At 38.0% G+C, this 25,831-nt stretch overlaps 1 protein-coding gene across 3 annotated transcripts in view; it reads right to left on the bottom strand.

Moving 5' to 3' along the window:
- The window catches only part of LOC145996059 (voltage-dependent calcium channel subunit alpha-2/delta-3-like), a 117,281-nt gene that overhangs the window by 13,803 nt on the left and 77,647 nt on the right, over positions 1-25,831 (bottom strand). For 2 of the 3 annotated variants that reach the window (XM_083132280.1, XM_083132299.1), the window contains 9 exons: positions 20,485-20,539; positions 19,683-19,813; positions 15,848-15,901; positions 15,271-15,379; positions 14,176-14,283; positions 12,654-12,668; positions 4,670-4,782; positions 2,655-2,800; positions 1,699-1,950 (listed from right to left, as the gene is read on the bottom strand). In XM_083132280.1, coding sequence (XP_082988406.1) covers positions 1,699-1,950; positions 2,655-2,800; positions 4,670-4,782; positions 12,654-12,668; positions 14,176-14,283; positions 15,271-15,379; positions 15,848-15,901; positions 19,683-19,813; positions 20,485-20,539 — 983 coding nt within the window. The remainder of the gene's footprint in view (positions 1-1,698; positions 1,951-2,654; positions 2,801-4,669; positions 4,783-12,653; positions 12,669-14,175; positions 14,284-15,270; positions 15,380-15,847; positions 15,902-19,682; positions 19,814-20,484; positions 20,540-25,831) is intronic. The other variant, XM_083132289.1, reaches the window with a different exon arrangement.

The raw sequence follows: 25,831 nt of genomic DNA, 5'->3' as shown, positions 1-25,831 counted from the left end.
TACCAGACGTAGCGAGTGTACGCTCATGTTCACTTCTGTTTGCGTTTATCAGTATGCATATTATTTATACTGTGTTATTGAATTAGTGTGGTATTCAGTGCTAGCGCTTTTTTGTGTGTTGTTATTCATTCATTAGTTATGCCGCTAAACAAATATAGTCTTGAACAAAGAGTTTTTATGTACGATAATTACGTGAATACGAATTCTTGCAGAAAAGTGGTCAGGCAATTACGAGAGACAGGATCTCTTGAAACTAAGAAACGTGTTGTATTGCTCTTGAAGGAGGTCATTTTCAACATCTCTTATAACACAGGAGGTTAGTGATCATCATTATTATTACTTTTAAATATCATTTTGCTTTATGCGCCGGGATGCTGTCTTCCCTATCTTTCAACTGAGGATAAAGTAGCGATGTCTAATCTAAGATTAGATGTCAGAAATAAGGTGCCAGAAATATTTGTATTTGGGAGGACACCTTTTCCAGCATCCTTGTGACAAGTTACGTGCTTATTTCAATTGTAATTGTAACTGTAACTGTGAAAACAAGCGGTTTCTGTTACGGACTTCCTGTAACGCAATTTGCCTGGACCTGTTGCATGAAGAGGCCGCTGAGTGGCCAATGTTCTGGAGGTAAACGACTGAAATAACCTCCCTGTATTAATACATTAAGAAAATACAGTGCCTCTCGAGGTCTAGTCTTCCGTGGAGCGTTGCGACTATTACACCGAGCAATGAGAGCGCATCTGCCGGCAAACTGGATGCAACATCTGCGTAAATGGAACTGCTAGCTGTGTAATAAAATAAGCTCGTACAAGTACACGGACAGTTACAATTAAAATGAGCACGTATCTCGTTACAAGAGGTGTCCTCCTGCATCCACACATTTACGACATATTTTTAGTAAACAGTCACAGGTCCTCTTCCCAAATTTCTTCAGATTCTCTCCTGATCTTTTCTTTCAATTCACCTAATGTATGGTTTCAGGCTTAAAGATTTGGTAGCTTGCCATGATGTCATACAAATGTCTGTTTCTTGTGCAAGGCGCCGGAGGGATTTTTGAAGAGTGTGTACCAATCATGCTCCAACGTCGTCTAGTTTCTCCAAAGTAAGCACATGACGTTTTACCCTTTGCTTCTTATAAAGAACAGACTCTGTTTCCTCAAATTTGTTCACAAGTATCTGAACACTGTCGCTGTGTGAAACAGAAACATCTGGGAATTCTGCTGCAAAAAGTATTTTAACTTCCCTACATGAATTTGAAATGACGTTAAGAGTCATACATAAAAATTCATTGTTTAATATTGGACGTATAGCGTGACATTATTAGACTGCAGAAAGGCACCAGTAATACGTAAAATAAAACAAATCAATCTAAAACACTTGTTAACACCTAAACACTTCACAAACACATGCAAACCGGGCACCAGCTATCTGGATACTGAAGCACTGCCGCATCCAGTGCTGAAGTCAGCATAAAGCTTTGGGTCTAAATGCCAGCAGACACGCTCGCACTGCCTGGCATATTAGCTGCCACTTCATAGAAGACTCGACAGAGAAAGACACTGTATAAATAGAATAGGTTTTATGTAAAAAGCAACCAATTGATAGCCTGAGAGAATCTGTTCATCTTCAATGTTGTTAATGCACATATGCAAACTTTTTCATAACACTCATTTTCTTTATAACCACTATACTTACCGTCAGAAATCCTGGGGCACCGGAAGACAACTCCTCCTCTGAACACATAGCCTGGTAATCAAATATTTCGATTTTCTTGTAGATATTTTGCTCTACCAACATGCTCATAATTCCTCCCTGAATTTCTCCGAAAAATCTTCCTACATCTCCTCCATATTCTGATACAATGATATAGCCATTGCTATCAAGGATAAAGCAGTCCAGATGTGATGCATCACAAGTCAGATTGCAGTTGCCAGTAGTGTCATTACACTGCAAGAGAAATATCTATAAGTATTAATGTATAGCACAAGAAAGATTTGTGCCAATGAAAGATATAATTCATAGCAGAAATAGATTTGTTGTCTAAAATATTCACGTAATACCATTGCATTTAATTAAGGATGGATTAATTTGAAAAGTTTGATCATAGCCCATAGTCTACAGCAGTGACGCTGCCAGAAAAATAAGTAGGTAAATAAAGAAGAGATGAAAATATTTTATGGGAGCCACTGTTTTAATATGATACAACAATTCACGTTTCGGTTGAAAGATCATTTATTTATCTAGTTTTTCTTGTTTTCTGGTTAGGAGAGGGGATTACTAGTTGACTATACTGCTCCATGTATGGATGTGATGTAAAATTACAAATGTTACATGGAGAACTTGAATAAAACTTATTTAATGTATAACCTGGTGACTACCTTGAAAAAAAACTGTATTTAGGAAACCAAGATATGAGTATTATATCTTTATATTCATTAAAATATATAACAAAATGAAATAATGTTGCACTAAATTACAGGATATTTGTAGAAATATCAGATTACTGAAATTATGGACAATTTTATTGATACACCAGTGCCTGTATTGGCATTGGTAGCTGAAATTATGTTTGGTGCTGTAGTTATAAAGAAAAATATCCCTCCCAATAAAAATATATGTGTATATTTACCGTAGTTTTGTTTATTACTTACATTTACATCCCTCTCTGAGGTAATATTCATGACCCTGTAATACAATGCTGACTGTGGAAACTGGAACCCAACTACAGCTGCGGCTGCCTCATGATGGTGGATGGCATAACTAGCTGTTACCACAAAGTCATCTTCACGAGCCGGGGCTTTGGAAGAAAATAAAAATTGAATCTGATATTTCAATAAATACAAGAAGCTGACATCTTTAAACAGGCACAGATGTGTGCATGTCTAGGAACTTCACAAAAGAGGAAGAGGAGGGATTGGATTCCTCATTTTACCATATAACAATGGAGTAATATACTCTGTCACAAGTTCTTCTTTCGAAGAATACTACATAGGAAGTCATTCTGCATAACGTAAATTAAGTAATATTTCTTGCTGCAACAATTAAATCATCATTAATATGTTCCAAACAAATACTTAAGGCAATTATGGATACTCGAGTTTGGACTCCAATTAAAAATTAACCAACAGACCTACATAAAACGAGTCCTATCAAAATTTAGCTTATTCAATTTTGCATTAAGCTATGGTAACCATTTTTTTTTTTTCGGATATGCTTTTGATTGTGTTGTCGTGAGAACAAGAAAAGTGCTGTTTTTTTTGTTTTTTTCCAAACAACCGCTCTCTTTGAAATTCTATAAATATGAAACTAATGGTCTGATCATGATGAAATTTAAATACAGTGCAGGTAGAACGGTTTTAAGTACAATTCTTAATTTTCAGATTTCTTTAATTTGCCAAAAAAAAAAAGGTTCTTATCAATTTTGTGAAACAGTTTTTCTTAGTATTGGGTAGTTCTACAAATATCTTGGTCTTATTTTGAAGTTCTTTGCTGCTGTTTTTTAGAGCCGTTATAGTTGTCAATTCACATTGCAAAACCTATTTTATACAGATTTATATTCAACAGAGTAAAGTGATGCTTCATGGTACACTAACAACAGTCACATCCTCACAGTAGTTGCACCTTTCATATTCCTACATGTTTAAGCACAGCATGCTCAACACCAGGGGTCCTTGCATGGGTGTTCTTTGTGAGTGTCCCTTCATCAATTTCATCATATTATCACTCATCCTCATCTTCACAATTAGTCAAAAGTGGCAGAAAAGTGAAGTAAAATAAACTGAATCAATCAATCAATCAATCAATCCTACATGTTGAACTCATTTCTGTACCATATTTTTGGAACAGAGGGAGAAATTATTTAGAATAATATTCAATGAAATAAATTGCTTAATGAAAATTAGTGACATGCAGTGTGAAACATTGTGGTTTATACTGTGTGCTGGTTCTGGGTTTGGTCCGGTGGAGGCACATTTCGTAGTGGTTCAAGTCCCACTTTAAACTGTAATTCCAGTCCCTATTATCCAATCTGAACATAAAGTAGACTTAAAACAAGCTTTTCCCAATTGCAGGATCATGATGATAACAGTCTACTCTGTGATCACATATTCTAGAGAATATATGAATGGCTTATTGCAGAAAGGGACCTGAGTCACATTTTTGAGGTATCGGAGTTACAACCTTTTCATCTCCACTGTCGCTAGCAGCATACTGCAGGGGGGCGCATTGAGGGTTGCAAAATTAACTATTCATTATGCTGAAAATGTGAGCCAACAACGGCACATTTCTTTCTTACACTATCAATATTATACGATTTTTCTTGTTTTTTTCTCAGAATTGTGCAAAAGTGACTCAGGTCCCTTTCTGCAATAAGCCATTCATATGTTTCTCAATATTTTTTTAAAAGTTACCATATAAAATTTATTTGTTATCTTCCAGTATGTGGGTGCAATTCAATCCTAAGCTGAATGAAATGAAGCTTGGAAATGACAAAATGAGGCAACATTTTTTGGAAGAAAGAGTATCATTATTTCTTCACTGCTTTTCTTCACTCTGGGAGCAAATTTATTTTCACGGTAAGTAACTACTTAGATTGCTTTGCACTTTAGCTGAGCTGTCCAAACATAATATAATATGACCATAAAATATAAAACATATAGGTACTTACATTCATCAAATGGTACAGTGAAGACAAAACTCTCAGGATCTAATGTATGATAATGTACAGCATGCTTGTACCAATACTCGTCTATTGCCTTAGTTCGAAACTCACTGAAATGCCTGCCAAATGAAACAAGATATAAAAAGCATTCAAAACGTGACTATGTGAGTGTAATATTAAAAATATACTATTCAATTCAAATGAAAAATAGCCAAGTAATTTTCTTTCCAGCATATTGCTGTTTCATATTGCATATATTCTACATAATCATGAACATTAGATATTTAGAAATTAACTTAGAAGAGAATAACAAGGTGTAATCACAAATAAAACCAAGGGAGAAAAAGTAACTGAAATCAATAAGTTACATTACATTCAAACTGAAAATCACTACCAGTTTCATTGCATAACACATCTTTTTTTAAAATATTGGATACACATCAGACTTACAACCAAGGTAAATAAATAAATTCAGGCTCAGAAATTTATTTGTTGCTTTTAAATGCAAGGAAAGTAAGTATTCTCTTTAGGAATAAGAAATGCTGTTTACACGAATTAGCCTTATTCCATTTCTTCTGCAAGTTTCATTTCTTGCCAGGCCCAACTCAAAAGATTTTTGATATTCATTGTTTGCCTGCTACCTGCTGACATCTACTCAGTTCATTGCATACCATTGTTGTGTATATCTTCCTTTTTAGATCAGATATTACAATTTCTTCTTTGCAAGTAGCTCTTCAGTTGTCCTCACGATACTAATTCCTGCCCACCTACTTTCAACCTGATTTAGAAATTTAAGAATGTGTTTTCTTTATCTGCATTATTAAGGTGGCTCAAATGAAAACGGAACAGGGACCACAGAATGAAATCAACTAGGTTTATTTCAAACCTAATCTCCAAAGTTACACAAGCACTTGTACCACTGTTTGAACAAGCGGTGAATACCCTGCTCGTAGAACTCGTTTGGCTGAGATCTGAACCAGTTGCGAACATTGTCCCTGACTTCATTGTCCGAGTGGAAGTGCTGACCCTTCAATGCCTTTTTCAATGGACCAAAGATATGGAAGTCGCATGGCGATAGATCAGGTATATACGGTATATGTTCCAACACTATCTACCCAAACATCGCCAACATGTTCTGTGTAACAGCTGACATATGTGGCCGCACATTGTCATGCAGAAAAACCACTCCAGAGGACAACAGGCCAGGCCGTTTGGCCTTGATTGCTGCATGCAAACGGTGGAGGGTATTGCAGTAACAAGCAGCGTTGATCGTTTAACCATGGTCCAGGAACTCAAAGAGAAGGGGTCCTTCATGATTGAAAAAACATGTGAGTATCACTTTGCCACTACTCTGCACCATCTTGGACTTCTTCGGTGGTGGAGAGCTCTCTTCCGTACATCCACTGTTCAATTTTCATTTGATCCACCCTCATATACCATGCGTCCAATTCCTTGTGAGGCCGAGAGATCGGGACAAGTGTGGCGGACAGCGCTAGTGGAGATGCCGACATTTGCGACCAGTAACGTCCCACTTATTTTTATGGACATATCTTTAGCATGCAGATATTTATATTAATATTGCAAAACTAGCACTAACCTGTGTTATAAGAGTTGTTCAAAGTGATGTCCACCTACATTCACACATTCCTGGCATCTGTTTGATGAAATTTTGATTCACATGCAAAAGTTCTTCCAAGTTCTGTTCTTATATTGTCTTCTAGTTCGTCGATACTATAAGGGTTATTTCAGTAGCCTCTATTTTGACACACCCACCTCCTGTAAAGCACGGCGTAGAGATTTGTTTGGAGAGCATTCTAACGCTGCCCCAATTTCGTCGAGTTTTTCTTCTGTTAGAATCTGTCATTTTTGCTTAGGGGTTCTAAAATTTAATGATCCAGTTTCTTGTAATGTAAGGACAAGACGTCTAACCATCTCTCTATCTGGAGGTGAAACGCCAGGGAATTTCTATACAAATTGCATACACACGTCTCGACACGAGTCTGTTTTCACGTAAGTGTCATACATAAAAATTCTTTGTTTAACGTGAACTTTGTGGCTGGCATTTCAATCGCCTCACTTACACAGAACACACATACACTGCAATTACACAAAGAAGTAGCATGGCAAGTAACCAAAAACCACACTCTTTCACACAGTATGAAATTAACATGCTCTTGGTTCATGGTCTGTTCCTCACTCCATTCGCAGCTCTGTCCAGGGCACCTGTAGTTGCAAAGGAAAGAACAACTCAAGCTCGGAGCTTTCAGATTGCAAACAATGCTCACGAAAACCATCGAGTTTTAACGGTTTAGTCTGCAATGTAATCTCGATACAGTGTTGCACATTCGAAACCTGCAAACGATTCCGAGCGAAGCAAAATGTTTCCGAGGGTAAACTTAAGCAGGACGTTACTCATCAAAATCATTTCTGCTAGTGCCGCCCACCACACTTCTCCCGATCTCTCGGCCTCACAAGGAATTGGACTCACTGTATTTCTAAGGGAGAATTCACATCGAAGTGACAAGTGAAATGTGACCCATGTCACTTGGGTATGAACTAGAGCTGAGTTGATACCTCTTTGAACTGATACCCAAGCCAATATTGATTTCCACCAATACCAATATCAATGCTTGGTAACAATTAAAAGTTTTTCAAAATATTTATTAATGCTAGTGTTGAGTATTCCACTTAAATTGTAAGCATCAATTTTCCAGAGTTTTGCTTTAAAATATTCAAGAATTACCTGTTGTGAATCACAAAATATAGTTTTCACACAATATTGGTGCAAAATAAATGGATACTTTGCATAACTTCCATGATAATTAACTCTGCAAAAGTGTTGTATGGAATTTTCGTGGACCCTGTCAAGGCCAAAATAATGGAAAAGTATCAGTATTGGTAAAATAAATTCCAACATATACTTTCCAATACCGGTATCAGCTTAGCCCTAGTCCAAACGAATCAGCAGCAATGTTCCACACCATAATGGCATTTCAGAAACCACATAAGCCTGCATTTGATTGGTGTCAAGTGACACATGACATGTGTTGCTTGTCTCTTTCGTGTGAAATCTCCCTTAGACAAAAGTAGGGGAAAGCACTAACAAGCAATGCTAGATCTGCATGATTGCATATCTCACTTATGTGGTTGTGTTGTGTTGTTCACTTATATTTGTAGGCTAGCTATAACACTTCCAATTGTTTAATTGTGATGTGAGCAAAGAAATAGAAGGAAATATTAATTCTTCAGCACTATTTTTTTTAGGAAAAATTTAATTAAGTATTCTGTAATAATAAATTCTAGTATGAGAGCAAAGTTAATACACACAGACTCAAGTTAATACACAAGCGTACACACATACATGCATTTTCTCTCTTACACACACATAGGCGTAACTTGGAGGGGACAAGGGGGAGAAGGCATTTGCCCTAACAATATATTCAGGATTTTGAAAATTTACATGATAATGGTACTTTTGTTGACCTCTTGAAACCTGAGGAGCAAAGTAACCAGTAATTTCTATGATATTGATCAAAATAGTCCTGGATGATATTTTCCAATTCCCTCCTCCCAAAGATAAGCTGCCAAAGTTAGGTCCCAAGTTACGCCTATGCACACACATACACAGGGTGGGTGGTATTCAGCAGCAACTCAAGGGGGAGAGCCACCGTGCCATGGCACTACCCTCAGAAGAAGTATTGTTAAATTAATACATTGATAGTTTACAGACACGGAGATTCAAATCTTGTAATCAGTCAAGCTGACGTGACGACCACCCTAACCTCCTCACTGCATTGCCAGCTTTTTTGTCAGTCCGAGCCACCCCAGAGCTGGCCTAACCAACTTGACACACGTGCAGAGGGTTGAAGAAGTCTCACCGAGAAACATTTCCATCATGAGCTGGGAACAAAGTGGCAGGCATAGGACACCAACCATGCCCATTTTCGCCTGGCACGGTGAGGGAACTTTGGCAGTGTTGACACAGTTGCCACCTTCAGAGATAAGTCGCTAAATACGACTGTTTGTACGACCCAATGGGGAAGTAATTCATGAGAAAGGTACTATCTAATTTTCTGCCTAATTTTGGAGAAACAAACCTAGTATTTTTCCAAAGTTAAATGTACATTTTGATAATAGATAGATGTGCCTAGAGGGCCATTCAGACTTTTTTAAAAATATAATAGTAAAAAATCCTATGGTGATGCAAGTTCCTTTTAGCATTTTGACAATTTCTTTTTACAACAAATGTCTAGGATATGTTCGACATGCAGTTGGAATATGTGTGCATGGGGAGGAGAAGGTGAGAGGATTTGATTTTCCCTTCCTCTTGTAACTGTTGTGTTTTTAGGAAAGTGTCCTGTAGTGTATAAAGATAGGTTAGTGAGTGAAGATAAACCGGATTAGTGCGTTATTACTTAAACACACATTGTTTTCCACATTATCAAACGAGGATAAACATATTGGCCAGTGGCACAACCTCAAGGAGGGGGCAGGGGTGGGCATTGCGGAGGTTTTTTTTTTATTATTTATTTATTTCTTGATCACGTTGGCACTACCCATCATAGTTGCCGCCGGCTGCTGCTGGTGGTATTTGAACAGAGATGAGAGAGAATTATCCCCTCTGGTTCCTGCATCCCTCTCCGCTGTTTGCCAATTTTTGGCTCTTGGGTGGAAATTATGTATATTATTTATATACTACACCAGTGCTTCAAGGATAATTATTACAATACTTCTCACTTGGAATTTCGCAAATATGACATGGCACATACATGTATTGATTTTGACAAAGTTTTAAGCAATCGGCATAGAGTTTTTTTCAGCTATTTTTGCTGTGTCATTTTCTTCTGCTTGTATATCAATATTATGGAAAATCAAAATTCTTGTGAAAACTATCAGGAAGTTTTTGAACCAAATATTTTACATGTGAACAATAACTGTTAATTTTCACAAGAGATTGTGCAAGAAAGTTGAGTTCTCTTGGCAATATCACAGAGAATGGACAGTTATGTAATAGTATAGAGGCACACAAAGATGTAGATCACCACTCCTGAATGTTTAATTCACTTGAAAAATTATGAGTTTAGATGAAGAATTATTCTATGTGATCAAAAGTATCCAGACACACCGCGAAATGTGTGTTTATCATAGAGAACGACACAGTACTGCCATCTACCATGTGGAACATATGGTCAGCGATCTCAGTAGTCTGCAGACAGCACGAGACAGCAGTATGGGATGGTCTGAGGCAGTGGCGTACGCAAGGGGGGGGGGGGTTACCGGGTTTAAACCCCCCCCTTGAGCTCTTGAAATATTATGGAAAATGCTGTAGAAAAAATTAAAAATGGCTAATTTATCACAGTCAAAGATCTGCGACAGTAATAATAATAATAATAATAATAATAATAATAATTTGGATTATTATTCCCATGCAGCATGAAGAAAAACACAACGTTCCAAACACAATCTAAGCGGCCGCAAAGTTCAATTTTGCAATTTTCTTTTGCAAAAAGTCGCGCAGTGACTCTTGCGAGAATTGTGAAAATTCCTTGCTTCGTCCTTATTGCAAACGTTCTTCCCGGTACTGATTTCACATCCCCTTGTGAACTCTCAAGTGATGCTGAGTCTACATCCACATCATTAAATAATGTTGAAGAAGTCTTTTGTGAATCACCTAGAAGGGATAAATGTGTTGGAATGTCTATAAACTTACTTTACAACGAAAACATAGACTCAGTGGAATTTAGCAACATGTATTCTCGCGCTTCATCATCACCCTGGGTGAGTTCCATAGGTAAAGGTAATGTAAATTCCCCCGTGTATATAGCACCGTGCCATGAAGTCATACATAGTGGTGTGGTGGGCCCCAAAGATTCTTGATCTCGAACTATTTTGCAGGTGATGTGATCAGCACCATGCTCCGGCAGCCTTCATCCCCAAGGTTGCTCTCAGATACCCATAGGCTGGGTGCGGAGACAAGGCTGGATAAATTCCAACCAATTCCGGGAATCGAACCCGGATATCCCACGAAGTTGTCAGACTAGACCAGCGCGGCTCCTTGAATGAGTTTCATATTTCGATTATTTCAATAAATTTAATATATTTGCTTGTTTTTATGGATTTTCTTCACACTTAAAATGTCTCACTTATCATATACAAATAACCGTTGACTAGACAATTATTTTGAAACAAAAGAATTGTAATTTTGTTCTATTTCTTTCATAAATAGCAGCTGCATTAGTAGTAATTAAACTAATTAATTAATTATAAGAATTATTAATTAATTTATTATTATTATTAATTAATTAAAGTATAATAAAACAATGGTAATGTGAATTTGTAGAAAGTTTTCGAGATAACACCCCCCTTGATGAAATCCTGCGTACGCTACTGGTCTGAGGAACTCAGACTTTCAATGTGGTCAGGTGGTTGGGTGCCATTTGTGAAAGAAGTCTGTGCGTGAGATTTTCACCTTCCTAAACATTCCTAGGTCCACTGTTTCCGATGTTATAGTGAAGTGGAAACATGAAGGGATGTGTACAACCCAAAATCTTGCAGGGTGACCTCCAGAGACCATTGAGTGTTGAAGAGGGTCATACACCATAATCATCAATCATCCATCGCCACCATCACACAGGAATCCCGAACTGCATCAGGATCTACTCCAAGCATCATGACTGTTCGGCACGAGGTGGAGCAACTTGGTTTCCATGGCCGAGCAGCTGTCCATAAGCCAAACATCACACAGGCAAATGCCAAATGCCACCTCTCATGGAGGGCCTCCCCGATGGCGCAGTGGTAGCGTCATCGCCTTGTAATCAAGGGGTCCCGGGTTCGATACCCGGTGGAGGCACAAGTGGTTCGGATCCCACTTTAAACTGTAGGTCCAGTCCCAATTAGCCTTACTGTGCATAAAGTGGACTTAAAACACCAACTCAACAACAACAGCCACCTCGCATGGTGCAAGGAGCATCAAAAATGGACCATAGAACAGTGGAAAACCGTTGTATGGAGTGATGAATCACGGCACACAATGTGGCGATCTGATGGAAGGGTGTGGGTGTGGTGAATGACATCTACCAGCCTGTATAGTGCCGACAATGAAATCCGGGGGTGGCGGGGTTACAGTGAGGTCATGTTTCTCCTGGAGGGAGCTTGGCCCCATTGTTGCTTTATGTGGCAATGTCAGGGCACAAGCATACATTGACATTTTAACCGCTTTCATACTGCCTATCGTCGAAGACCAGTTCGGGGATGACCATTGTGTCTTGCAACACGATCAAGCACCCGTCCATACTGCAGGACTTATGGGGGAGTGGTTAGACTACAACGTCCCACTAATGGACTGACCTGCACAGAGTCCTGATTTGATTGATTGATTGATTGATTGATTTAGTTTATTTTACTTCGCGTTTTGTGCCTCTTGGCTAATTTGCGAAGATGGGGATGAGTGATGAAATGATGAAATTGATGAATGGACATTCACAAACAACCAAGCCCGACCGGGATTCGAACCTGGGACAGTCCTGATTTGAATCTCATAGAACATATCTGGGATGTTTTGGAATGCCAACTTCATGCTAGACCACACCGACTCACATTGATACCTCTTCTCATTTTGGCACTCCGTGAGGAATGGACTGCCATTCCCCAGGAAACCTTCTGCCACCTGATTAAAAGTATGCCTGCGAGATTGAAGGGTGGGCCAACACCTTATTGACTGCCAGTGTTCCCGATGGAGGGCAGCCCAAACTCGTACTTCATTTTCAGGTGGGTGTCCGGATTCTTCTGATCACATAGAGTATCTTTTATGATTTATAAAATGCAGAAAACATTTCACTCGCAAACAAAGGCACAAAAATGTACTTAACCTATTTACTAACAGTTCATTAATTCATTAATGATAAACTGACTCATAACAAAGAAATATTAGTAATTAATATCCTGTAATAGAAATACTTGCTTTGCAAAGTAATTTTTACCATAAGCTTACCATTTACGATGTAATCTAGGGGAAATAAATCTGCAATTCAGTCCTTGTGAATAGAAAAGATGTTTCTTGCAGCAAAAGAAAAAATGTGACTTTTAATGGGCAATGAAATAAACATAAAAATGATTAACAGAAAATTGTTGTGTTGAATTGAATTTGAAGCTCGAGACTTTATTTATTTCCATCAGTAGTCACATAGAACAACTATAGATGTTCTGAATATTTATTTATTTATGAAAAATAGTCCATCATTTGAATGTAGAAAGTAAATGTACTTCACTCCTATTAGAACTTGACCTTTTAACTAGCCTACTAGTTATAACTACTGGATTTGATTCTTGGTGAAGAAATATTTCCGAGGCTTGGATGTATGGGAAAAGTGTAAGTTCAATCACAATTAAACTCAGTATGTAATGTCTGTTTTCGAGACTCTATTAAAATTGTCATGTTTTGTGGACAAAAATATAATATCAGCAAGTCTCTAATGAATAGTGGGACCACGGTTGTGTAGTTGGTAGGGCATCTATCTGCCATGTGGGAAATCCAGGTTCGATTCCTGTGATGCATGACCTAAGAGTTGTGAAGTTTTCCTGACCTTGTCCCTGCATAAAGTGGCTCTGGGGTTCACCCAGCCTGTAATAAATAGGTACTTGGGGTTTGAAGCATGGTTCAGATCTCCACAAATGGTCGAGAACATGAATGTGTGGTACCCCACCTTCACATGTCCTCTATGGGCCTAAAAAAGGCACAGTACAATGAGAACCTTTGGCTTTTAATGAATGGATACCTTGATGGCTGGCTCACAATCAAAGATTCTGGGATTGAGTCTAGGCCACTTCCAATGTGCTTAACATTTCGTGCATTTTGTCTATTGATCATTCATCCTCATTATTACAATGCTTAAAGAGGTAGAAAAGCAACATTGGTTAAACTGCCAAACACTATATAATGAATACATCAGGAGAAATAATTTGTTTAGGAATCTCAAGAATATATTTGAATTAATAACTACCTGCTGTACTATTATATCATCATTTGACTAATAATAATAAAATTTTATTTCTCTCATAGATTTCCAGGAATCTATAGTTTGACAGTGTGACTATTGATGGAACTAAACATTATAATGACATTAATACAATAGCTTAATAGTTTTATTGATGATAGTGTTTTTCACAGGAGTCTCAGAATTCTGAGAACTTGTACTTACATATTGCAAGATTCACTTCATCAATATGACGAAGAAATAAAGCACACACACATTATATGTATCTTATGGAGCAAGGTATAAGAATTGCAGTTAATAATAACATATTTTTTCTTACAATTCACTGAAGATCAAATAGAGAATATTGACTAATCAGGTTTGGCTTGTAAAGAATCATTGGTAGAAAATAATAATAATAATAGTACCAATATAATACATAGAACTTTATGAATGTTTCACTAAATATACATGATGAAAACAATCTCTAAAAATACAAATTATGTACAAATTTATAAATAATTAAACATTAAAACTTACGGCTTGCTAAAGTTCCTTTCTCCTTTAAGCATGTCCAACCATCTTGTCAAGCCACTATGTGTTGCTACAAATTTCAGGGTCACATTGAATATGTGCTGCAACTCATCTCTGTAAATGACAAAAACAACCTGAGTATAACTACTCATGCTGTGTTTATTATAAATATTGTGAATTTAAGAAGAGTAACAAGTTAATCATAACATGTAGATATACTGAAGTACTGTGTGAATGAGTGTTGGACATGACATATGCTGGGTGGCATACATTATTATCGTCTACCTCGGTGGACAAGCATGTGGAATGGTCAGTTCCAAATCAGAAGGTTCAGCATTTTAGTCCCTCAACATCAGTTTTATGTAGTCATCATTTGTCTTCATATTTGCAATTAAGCCTAAAGACACAGCAAAGTGATGTAAAATAAGATAAATATATATATATATTTTCTCTTCATATCAACTGTAAGTTCACTCTGTGAAGTTACCCACTATACATTGTTCAAGCCTCATCTGCCTCTCTCCATAAACACAGAAACAGAAGTGTGCATTCAATTTCAGATTGTACATATTATGGGTCATTATAAATGATGTACATATATGCCTTTATTTGCCAAAATGTTTTTGATGGAAACACGAAATGTGAATTAACACACTATAATGTTCATTTTTCATGTTTTTGAAAGGTGTGAGGTGCATTTTCCTAACATGTTTTGTCCCAAAATGATGCAAAATGAACTGCAAAATGAAAAATAACCTTTAATCATGAAATCACTTTCTGAAGTTTGAATTATCATATGAGTTATGCAAATCATGGAAAATTGATTAATTTTGTTTGCTTTACTTCACTTTTATGCCACTTTTGGATAATTGCGAAGATGAGAATGAGTGATGATATGATGAAGGAATACTCAAAACATAATGTACCCATTAATCTGTCCCAGATGTAATTGTTTACTAAAGCACTCCACACAAAATCTACCATGCCCCATTGTTCATATCATCATTTGAACTGCAGCTTCCACTGTGCCATATCTAAGATGTTTCTTGCTTAGAGCCTACCAAGCTACATTCAGTAAGTGGGACATTAACATTAACTTACTCTTCTTCACTTTCGGATGATTCACTTTCAGATGAATCTGATTCATTTGTGAAAAAGCTGTCTGTTATTTCTGCATCCCATATAAGAAACTGCAAGAGTTCTTTGTCACCTGAAACAAAATAGTGAATAATAAATTATATTGTCATAATAGTATTTTGATAAAATAAAATCTGAAGCATTTTCTTCAGTTTTAATTTGATTTGTAGAGCTACTATTTAATTCTATCAACTTCTTGTGCTAAAGTGTATTTTGAAAAATATATATTGGGACTTACTGTGGAGAGAATTAACAGTAAATTTAGTATATTGCATATTGTATAACCTGTAAGTTATATACATGTAATAAGAAAAACCAATTAATCTACTTCAGCAATTGTTCTAAGGGATATCAAGTAAAAGGAAGCCAAAAATTAAATATACTACTTGCTGGACATAATCTTCAAAATGCCATCATCGATAACTACCATTACAGAAAAGCATATACTTGTTGATGTATTAAAATGTCGAAACACCAAATTCTAAGAATGTTATTCAAGTTAATGCTTTATATAAAATCAAAATTTTAAACTACAACTCACAGATATGTGCAGCCAGGTCAATTTCTGTTTCATTTCTGCTCTCACAAGACAGGACTAGAACGAAAAAAAATGAAAAATGTATTATTTGTTTATCACAATATTGTAATCAATGCATACAATAAATATATTAATTAAGTTCACCAGAGGTGGCTCTAGAGAGGGGCTACTTGGACACTTGCCCAAGGCCCCGAGCTTCAGGGGTCCCCATGCCAGATGAATATAAGTGTTTATGTACAGTTTATTATGAGTTTATAGACTCCCTATTAAGCAACTAATCTATTTGTCCACTCTCCCATGCTATCTGGTTTACCGCCAGTAAACCAACTTTTTTCATACACAGTTTCTAGAAAATTTTAAGTTGTCAGACCTGTTTTTGTTTTACTTGCATGACTGCATTTGTATTATATTTCCATTATATCTAATAATATATAATAAATATATACAATGAATAAGAATTGTTGCAGTGAACCAGGTCAAATTTTCAGAATACAGCACTGTTTTCCTGACTTTATGTATTGCTTTGACATACTTAATAATATTTAAAGTTACTGAAGTCATATTCAAAACAAAGTATTACATAAAAATCATGTTCGAATATTTCAACCAAAAATAATTAATGTACATTTTTTTAATTTTAGAATGAAATCATCAAATAAAAATATTTTTTTATATGAAGCAATGTAAATTCACCAGAATCGAAATTCAATGAAAATAAACAATTGGATATGATCTAAAATTATCACTTTGATATGTAAAATAATCAAAGTGATAATTTTAGATCATATTTCGATCCCCGGCCAGTTCAAATCCGGAAACTTTTCTAACGTTGGAAGCGGCCCCGGTGCCCACCCCGCGTCGAATGACATGGGTACCTGGGGGAAACCATGGGGGGTAAATGCGATCAAGGGTGTGATGCTGATCACATCACCCCCCCTCACGACCGGATCAAGAAAGTGTGGGGCATTACCCTATACACCTTCATGGCGTGGTGCTAAACACAGGGGAGCACTTTACCTTTTTTTTTATATGTAAAATAATAGTTTGATGTTGAACACACCAAGCTTTGTAATCAGATATAATTTATCTAATCTAACAAATGTTGCACCAATGACACATCGGAAATGAGAAGGAACACTAATTTATAAACTTTTATTAGCCTCCAATAATTCTTCGTTTTAACCTTCAACATGATCTGCTTATTAGTCTTAGGTAATAATACAATATATGTAAATTAATTGAATTGTAATAATGCTTATACTGTGATTATACAGGACACCTGTACTTCAGACTAAGGCAGTGGTGCAAGTACAGGGGGCATTGCTTCCCCCCCCCCCCCAACCTTCGATGGAGTCATGGGCAAACATTAAAGGCCAAGAGCACCTGCAGGGGGGAACAGAGGAGAATTGCCCCCTCCTATTTCAAATTTTATGCAAATAAAAGTACATTTAGCATAATTTTCTTGCTTGCTTCGTTCGCAAACCCTACTTATCATGGTATCGTAAGGTTCAGAGCCGTATAGATAGTAGGCGGCGGGAGTCGGCCATGGATGCCGAGCGATCTTAATGAAAATAGTTGAAAAAGAGAGAACACCATGGCGTCCAGTGAAATTATTTGTGCCCTATTAAATCAATATTGTTTTCAATTGTAAAAATTGAATCTAAAATTTTTCTTGCTCGCTTCGCTCACAATGTAATTATTTTCTGTAATGTAATGCATTTAAATAATATGTGTTGTATATATGTTTTGAATAAACTTTGAATACATACACTATTAATGTTAGCATGTTACATATGTATTTTCTTATTGTATGTCACGCCATGTTGCATATGACGTTACATATGTTGTATATGAGTTATACATGTTATACATATGAGAAGAATTATCTTCAGAATGCATTTATCATTCATTTTCTGCCATTCAAAAATACAGTTTGTGTCCTTGTTTTCCATTATTAGCTAAAGTGAAATTGACTACGTTGAAAAAATATTTCAAATACTTTGTTTCAAACAAATTCTTTAGTACCGACTTCTACCCCCTCTTTGCATAATTTATGAGGATAATAACGTCTTTGGTACTATTACTACTAGTACCACTAATAATAATAATAATAATAATAATAATAATGTTAGTAGTAGTGGTAGTAGTAGTAGTAGGGACATTATTTTTTTATTATTATTACTATTATTATTGTTGTTCTTGGTACTTTTATCCTGGTACTTGCCCCCCCCCCCCCCAGACAAAAATGCGTGGTTGCGCCTCTGGACTAAGGGACAAAAGTTTCTGATTGTTCAGACCACACATATATTATATGCCCCAGGCCATGCACCCAACTAGGCCTGGCCCTAAAGTTCACATATTTTGAATTGAAACATGACGAATTGACATAATCTTATAATAATTATATTGCTAACTGATTAAATAATATTTGAATGGCTTATTGCAGAAAGGGACCTGAGTCACATTTTTGAGGAATCGGAGTTAATGGTATTTTTTATTTTCCTAGTTACAGATGCATCTTTTAGTGCAGAAAGGAAGTCAGTCACATGAGGCTATAGCCAAGAAAATGCACAGTGAAAAGTGTACTTTAATGCAGAAAGGTACCTGAGTCACTGACTCGGGTCCTTTTCTGCAATAAACTTAGCTACTCTGTAGCGACGGACACTGGTCCCTTTCCAGAGAGAAAGAGAAATAACTGTGTGGAAAATAAAATTGGCAACTCTGAAACAAGTGACGAGCGATTTCCGTAAGAATGGTGCGTCTGTAGCCGTGTCTGTAGAGGGTGATATGTGTTAGTGCAGAGCGGTGGCAACTGTTGTGAGATGTTATGTTGCTTGTATTACAGATATGCAGGACGAGAGTAGTGTTAGCGACGTGAGCGTTGACAGTCCAAGAAAACGTAGGAAAGGAATTCGACATCTGAAAAAAAAAGTGCCCAAAAAAATGTTATGAGCAATTTAACGAAGACTAACAACGTGCAATTTTTGACACATTGTATAGAATGCAAAGTAAAGATGAACAGGATATACATTTGCAGAGAATGATCCATGTTGAAAATGTTAAGACACATCGTCCACGCAAAGAAGATACTGCGTTATACGAAAAGTCGTTTAAGTACCACGTACTACTGGCAAGTAGCAAAATACAAGTTTGTTGTGAGACTTTATGATGTGTCAAGAGAAAAGAATAAGGCGTTTTCGGAAGTTACTCTTAGAGGGCAAAATACCTCATGATATGTGCGGACAGAGCAAAAGTGGGAATATGATTAAGGCTGAGGATATACAGGCAGTGCATGGACATATCGCGTCTTTTCCAACTAAACGTGGAGATTATGCAGACATCAAATACCTACATGAAAACCTGTCAATTCAAAAGATGTATGAACTGTATAAAGAAAAATACCCTACGTCCAGAATAAAATACAGTTTCTACTACAAGTATTTTAAGGAAAATTTTGCGTTTCGTTTTGTGAGACCACAGGTAAACACATGTGGTGTCTGTGAAGAACAGACTAACAAAATGAAGAGGATATTTCTCGTCTTATTTCTCACAGTTTCCACTTTTATTGCAGAAAGGTACCGGAGTCACAACTTTTTCATCTCCACTGTCTCTAGCAGCATACTGCAGGCGGGTGCATTGAGAGTTGCAAAATTAACTATTCATTATGCTGAATATTTGAGCCAACAACGGTACATTTCTTTCTTACACTATCAATATTATACGATTTTTCTTGTTTTTCTCGGAATTGTGCAAAAGTGACTCAGGTCCCTTTCTGCAATAAGCCATTCATTTATGGGCCTAGTTTGTAGTCCAAGAACATTACAAAGAGTATCCTTACAATCTGTTGCTTGATAGCTTGGTGAAATCCACTCCCAGTCTTCCTCGTGGATTCTCTCTAAGAAGTGGAGAAGTTCCTCTTCAGAAGAATCAAAATCAAGACCATTATCATGCATATATTTGCAGTAAGTCCTGTGAAAAGTGAAAATAAATACTATGTTTTAGATGCACAGCCTTAATCAGTACTATATCAGTATCATCTATTATATGCATACTGGTGATTTGGTGATATTGCAGATAATATTTTTAACTTGATATTGCTATAAATAGCCTGCAGTTTAGTTCAAAATTTTAGTAAAATAGATTTCTAAGGTAAAAACCCATGGCAATCACCTTATTGCATGCATTAATTAAGAAGGTTAATGGCATTCAGATTCTTCTGGAACTTTTGAAATTTTATATGGGATTAGTAAAATATTCATTTTTGGTATTAGTAAATTTTATATCCGTACTTTACTTTTATCAGTAATAAAAATATCATTGCATTATATTAGAAATTGTAGGAAACACATGAAAAAAGTGTTATGAGATATAAATCTATTTTTGTAAAAAAAATCTTACAATGTTTCAGCTTTTTCTAATAAAGGAGCAATGTATGTACCCTTGAAAAAACTGAAAAGTAAGTACAGACAAGATGAAATATGCACATCCTTACTTTTAATCGCCTATTGTGAAGTTCCTGGTCATGTTACTATTGACAACCATACCCATGCAGTTTATTAAAAATAAATATATCAGTCAAAAACTATGTCAGCATGCAGAGTGTTTCTTTTTCTTGCTGAGCTAAACTCATAAACTCTTACCAATCAGGATGAATTTTCCAGTTAGCACCTTTGAAGAAATCTGTAATTGGAACCCCTAAGAGCAAAAAAGCAAAGACAGTGTCTAAGAAAGAGACTAATTCTAATCTACAAATAACACTTTTAATTTGTGCTTTTATACACAGAAACTGAACAAAAAAAAAATAACAATAAAAGTATTTACAACCTTTAAATATACGAGGTACAATCCAAAATTTGGGGATTCGGCTCATATTTCCTTACTGTGATGACTTCAAAAAACAACCATCTTCAAAGCATTTGCCTTGGGTGACTATACACTTTTGCCAGCACTGGTAAAGCTATTGGAAACAGGGCTGGAAGCCATGTTTTACAACATTCCATGATGCAACCTTTAGATGGGTTTTCATGTGGGGAAAAGGTAGAAGTTACAGGGTGATAAGTCCAGTGAATAGGCAGGATGGTCCACAGACGTTCCATGTGTTGCCATAATCAGTGACGAGTATGGACCAGTTGGCAGGTACATTATCATGGAGAAGGTACTATTGCCCACTTCCACATTGAGCTCATTGTTTACTGAATTACAAATGGACAATTCCTTGATAATCAAGGAAAATCACGAGCATGACTTTCCCTTTGCTTCTATCCTTCTGGATTTTCTTCAATCTCGGTGAATAATCACAATCAATGTTGAAGAAACATGCTTTGATTGAATGTCAATCAAGTAAATCTCCAAGTTTCATTACCTGTGATAATCTTTTTCATGTGATCAAAAGTATCCGGACATACCGCGATACGTGTGTTTATCATAACACCCATCCATACTGCAGGGCTTGTGGGGGAGTGGTTTGACGACAACAACGTTCCACTAATGGACTGTCAGTCCTGATTTGTATCCCATAGAACATCTCTGGGATGTTTTGGAATGCCGACGTCGTACTAGACCACACACATTTTGGTGCTCTGCAAGGAATGGGCTGCCATTCCTCAGGAAACCTTCCGGCACCTGATTGAAAGTATACCTGTGAAAGTGAATGCTGTCATCAAGGCTAACGGTGGGCCAACACTGTATTGACTGCCAGTGTTCCCGATGGAGGGTTGCCCAAACTTGTACTTTATTTTCAGGTGGGTGTCCGGATACTTCTGATCACATAGAGTATATATAATAAAAATCAAAGAAGGAGAAAGGAAACACTCACCAGACAGTGGAAAATATTCGAATTTTTGCTAACTTTATCGTAGCATCTTCAGAGTAAGAAGAGAGAGACAGAACCGGAAGTTGGAGCCCAGCAGAGTTGCCAGGTCCCGATCGAAGAGGAAACGGTGCGTAGAATGGAAAAAAACACTGTTTCGTCACCAGGCTCGTCGGAAACTGTGAGTGGGTGGGATGGGTTGAGAGGGAGCATCATGGCTGATATATAGGCCCTCTCCCATCTTTTGCGAACAGAGGTGTTGGCTGGTTGGGGTAAGAGATGGATGATCGCTACCCGGAAGCAGTCATTGAAAGGGATGTTGTGTGGTGGGTGGTATGGACGGCAACAGTGAAATCCAGGTTGTGGGTGGAGGAGCGGTGGTTATTGATGCGGAGGTTGAGGGCAGTTGATGTTTCCCCCAGTTAAAAATCACCACAGATGTTGCAGGTGAGGATGTAGATCAGGTTTTAGGCATGGCAGGTCCCTTTGGGGTGGAGGGTAATTTTGCCAGTGGCCGTGTGCACCTGGAGGGTGTGAGAAGTGATGAGGATGGGACAGGTTTTGTATCTAGGGTGGTTGCATTTATTGGCAGGGGGGTGTTGGTTGTGTGGTGAAGGAGTGTTGTGGACCAGAATGTTTTGGAGGTTGGGGGGCGTTTGAAAACCACTCTGAGCTTGTCGGGAAATATGTTTTTGGTTTCAGGATCAGTGTGGAGAATGGGGAGAAGGGAGTGTATTGTGTGCCTGATTTTGTTGGGAAGGGGATGATATTGGGTGATGAGTGCAGGTGGGTTGGTGGCAGCAGGTTTCTTGGTGGTAGTGGTGTGTGAGGCAGCTCGCGATATTTGTTTGGTGACCAGGATGGAGGGATATCCCTGGTTGACCAGGGCTTGGTGTAGGTGGAGGTTATAATTCTGGCAGGAGGTGGGTCAAGTGTTAAGGTGGTGTCCTATGAGGGCCAGAGAGAATGGAATGGCTTTTTTGGTGTGGAACAGGTGGGAGCAGGAGAAGTGTAGGTATCAGCGGCATCTCGTCCCTTGGGGCTTCCGGGGCTTAGCCCCTAAAGAAAAACGGACGTATTGATGTAATTATCAATCACCATAACGCATAACTATCACACAGTCTTTTAAAAGGCGATTTTTACTCACGTAAATTCATCGTCTGTTGCAATGGATACGACAGCGCTCCTAGCAGCATTGATGTCAATTATCGCTTTCCGGGGCACGTCGCAAAGGAAGAAGGCATGGCCTACACCCATCTACACTACAGTGAAGGTCACATGCTAGCAGAGAGAGAAGGGGAGAGTCCAATGGATTTAAGTGCTGATTCGGGGCTAGCTCCGTTGCGTCGCGTCGATCTCGCGTGTTGTACTGTAGTGTTGTGGTGGCTTTCATTCGCTATGTTTGAGTGAGTTTGGCAGGGTTGATGTTCGAACACAAATTGATGAAGGACATAGGCTGTCAATTACAAGACACAATGAATTTGTCCGGAAAAATAGGCATATATTAAATAGAATTATCGATTGCTTAAAGTTCTGTGGTCGACATGAACTTGCTCTACGAGGACATAATGAAAGAGAACAATCTTTAAACAGAGGCATCTTCCCAGATTTATTATCCCTTCATAGAAGATGGAAAACTAAAGAGGGAACTTCGTGTTCTTTATTGTAGTGAAGAGATGAAAAACATAAACTCTATCAGTAGATTGCATTCATTTTTTATTTAAAATTATTTAGAGGGTATCTTTTCAGAAACAGTAAAAATGACAAACATAGTTTTAATAACTCCATTGGCAACAGCTGAATCTGAACGATGTTTCAGCACATTGAAGCGTATTAAAACCTGCTTAAGAAATGCAATGGGACAAGACAGACCAAATGCCTTGGCACTTGCTTACAATAGAGATAGAATACATTTCAAACATAGAGGGCTTCAACGAAAAAGTAATAACAAAATTTGCTGAGCAGTCGGTAACGCGTCTGACTACCATGCTCAAGGTCCCGGGTTCGATCCCCGGCCGGTTCAAATCCGGGAACTTTTCTAACAGTGGAAACGGCCCCGGCGCACACCCAGCGTCGAATAACATGGGTACCTGGGGGAAACCCTGGGGGGTAAAGGCGGTCAGGGGCGTGATGCTGATCACATCACCCCCACTCACGACCGGATCAAGAAAGTGTGGGGCGTTACCCCCACACCCCCTATACGCCTTCATGGTGTGGTGCTATGCACAGGGGAACACTTTACCTTTACCTTTAGAAGAACAGGAGTCAACGTTCGTAGAAAGGTATGTTTCACAACAATACCTGTTTCTTTTGTAATCATGTGAATTGTCATTATACAGGGAGTCCATAAAGTCCTGCAAAAAACTAAAACTCTATAACTTGAAAACTATTAAGTTTATTAACAAACTATTTTGTGTGTACTTACAGCAAGGTTCAAAGTTTATTTCCTGCTTGTTAGGTTCATCGCCAAACCTCCAATTGTGCACCATTCACGTCCAAACACTGTTGCAGTCTTTTTGTGAAACCGAGAATTGCGTGCTGACGGTGCTCTCCTGGGATATTCAGAATCACGTCTCTTATTTTTTTCTTTTAGGTCATCCAGATTAGCTGGTTTCTGTGAATACACCTCGGTCTTTACATGTCCCCACAACCAATAATCGCAAGGTGTCAAGTCTGGTGATCTTGCAGGCCAAGGTGTGGGCCCTCTTCGGCCAATCCATCTACCTTGAAATTGTTCGTTGAGAAACTGCCGAACTTCAAGGGCAAAATGCGGTGGCTCCCCATCTTGTTGCATGTGGACGTCATTGATGATGCCTAACCTATTAAGTTCTGGCACAGGTAATGTCTGTAGCATGTTCAGATAATTGTTGCCATTTACCGTGTCTTCCTCGAAGGAAACTGGACCAATGATGTGGTCCATTGAAATCGCACACCACACATTCACTTTGGGACTACCCCGAGTTTGCACTTCAAACTCGTGTGGATTTTCAACCCCCCATATGGGGTGGTTTCCCATTTGTTGTCTGGAACTTTCTCTGCACTGAAACACCAGATTTTAACTCTGCAAACCACAGAACACATTGTGCCTTTTCCTGGATGGACGCCATCTTAAGTCATGTGATCACGTGATTACCAGTGCAAGCGTCACTGAGCAGTGTGGCCAGAACAAAACTTTAAACTTCCACCCTTCTCACCCAAAAAATGTGTATTGTTAAACGCAACAGCTAAAAAAGTTATAGAGTTTTAGTTTTTTGCAGGACTTTATGGACTCCCTGTATTTTAAATTCTTTAAAAATATAAGTCCAGTTTTGTAGTTTAGAAGAAGATAAATACCCGTTTTTTTGTAATTCATGGAATTTGTCATTACATTTTAAATTCTTTCAAAAAAGTAAGTCCAGTTTTGTAGTCTAGAAGAAAAAAATACCTATTTTTTGTAATTCATGTGAATTTTCATTATATTTTAAATTCTTTACAAAATAAGCCCCGGCCAAATTTGAGGCCACGAGACGCCACTGGTAGGTAATGCATGTGGTTGGTGAGTTTTATGTGGATAGAGGTTGTCAGATGTCCTCCCTCGATGTGCATGTCCACATTCAAGAAGGTGATCTGGTTGGGGAGTGCATCCTGGTGAATTTTATGGAACAGAAGTGATTAAGTTGGTCCAGGAAAGCTGATAAGGATGGTTCTCCATGTGTCCAGAACATTAAGATGTTGTCAATGAAGCGGAGCCAGAGGAGGGGCTGGGTATCGAGGAACTCTTGCTCAAGTTTGCCCATGAAGAGGTTTGCATAGGATGGGGCCATTCTGGTACCCATGGATGTACCTCGGATCTGTAGGAAATGTTGGTTTTGAAAGGTGAAATTGTTACATGTGAGGACAAGGTGGGCTAGGTGGGTCAGGAAGTTGGTGCTGGGCTTGTGAGGTTTGGGTCTGCTATTGAGGTAGAATTCTATGGAGCGAAGGCCATGGGAGTGGGGTATGTTGGTGTAGAGGGAAGTGATGTCGATGGTGGCAATGGTGGAAGGGTGCTGATTTTCTGGAGGAAGTGGTTGGTGTCACGGAGGTAGGAGGGCAGAGCTTTCACAAGAGGCTGGAGATGGGAGTCAACAAAGGCTGAGATTCTTTCTGTGGGTGAGTTATAGCTGGACACAATGGGTCTACCAGAGTATGGATCACTA

This window comes from Lepisma saccharinum, chromosome 1, assembly GCF_977018435.1.
Source record: "Lepisma saccharinum chromosome 1, izLepSacc3.1, whole genome shotgun sequence".
In the NCBI taxonomy this organism is placed as follows: domain Eukaryota; kingdom Metazoa; phylum Arthropoda; class Insecta; order Zygentoma; family Lepismatidae; genus Lepisma; species Lepisma saccharinum.
The sequence above is the reverse complement of the archived record's forward strand: the minus strand, read 5'-3'. Positions and strand labels throughout refer to the sequence as shown.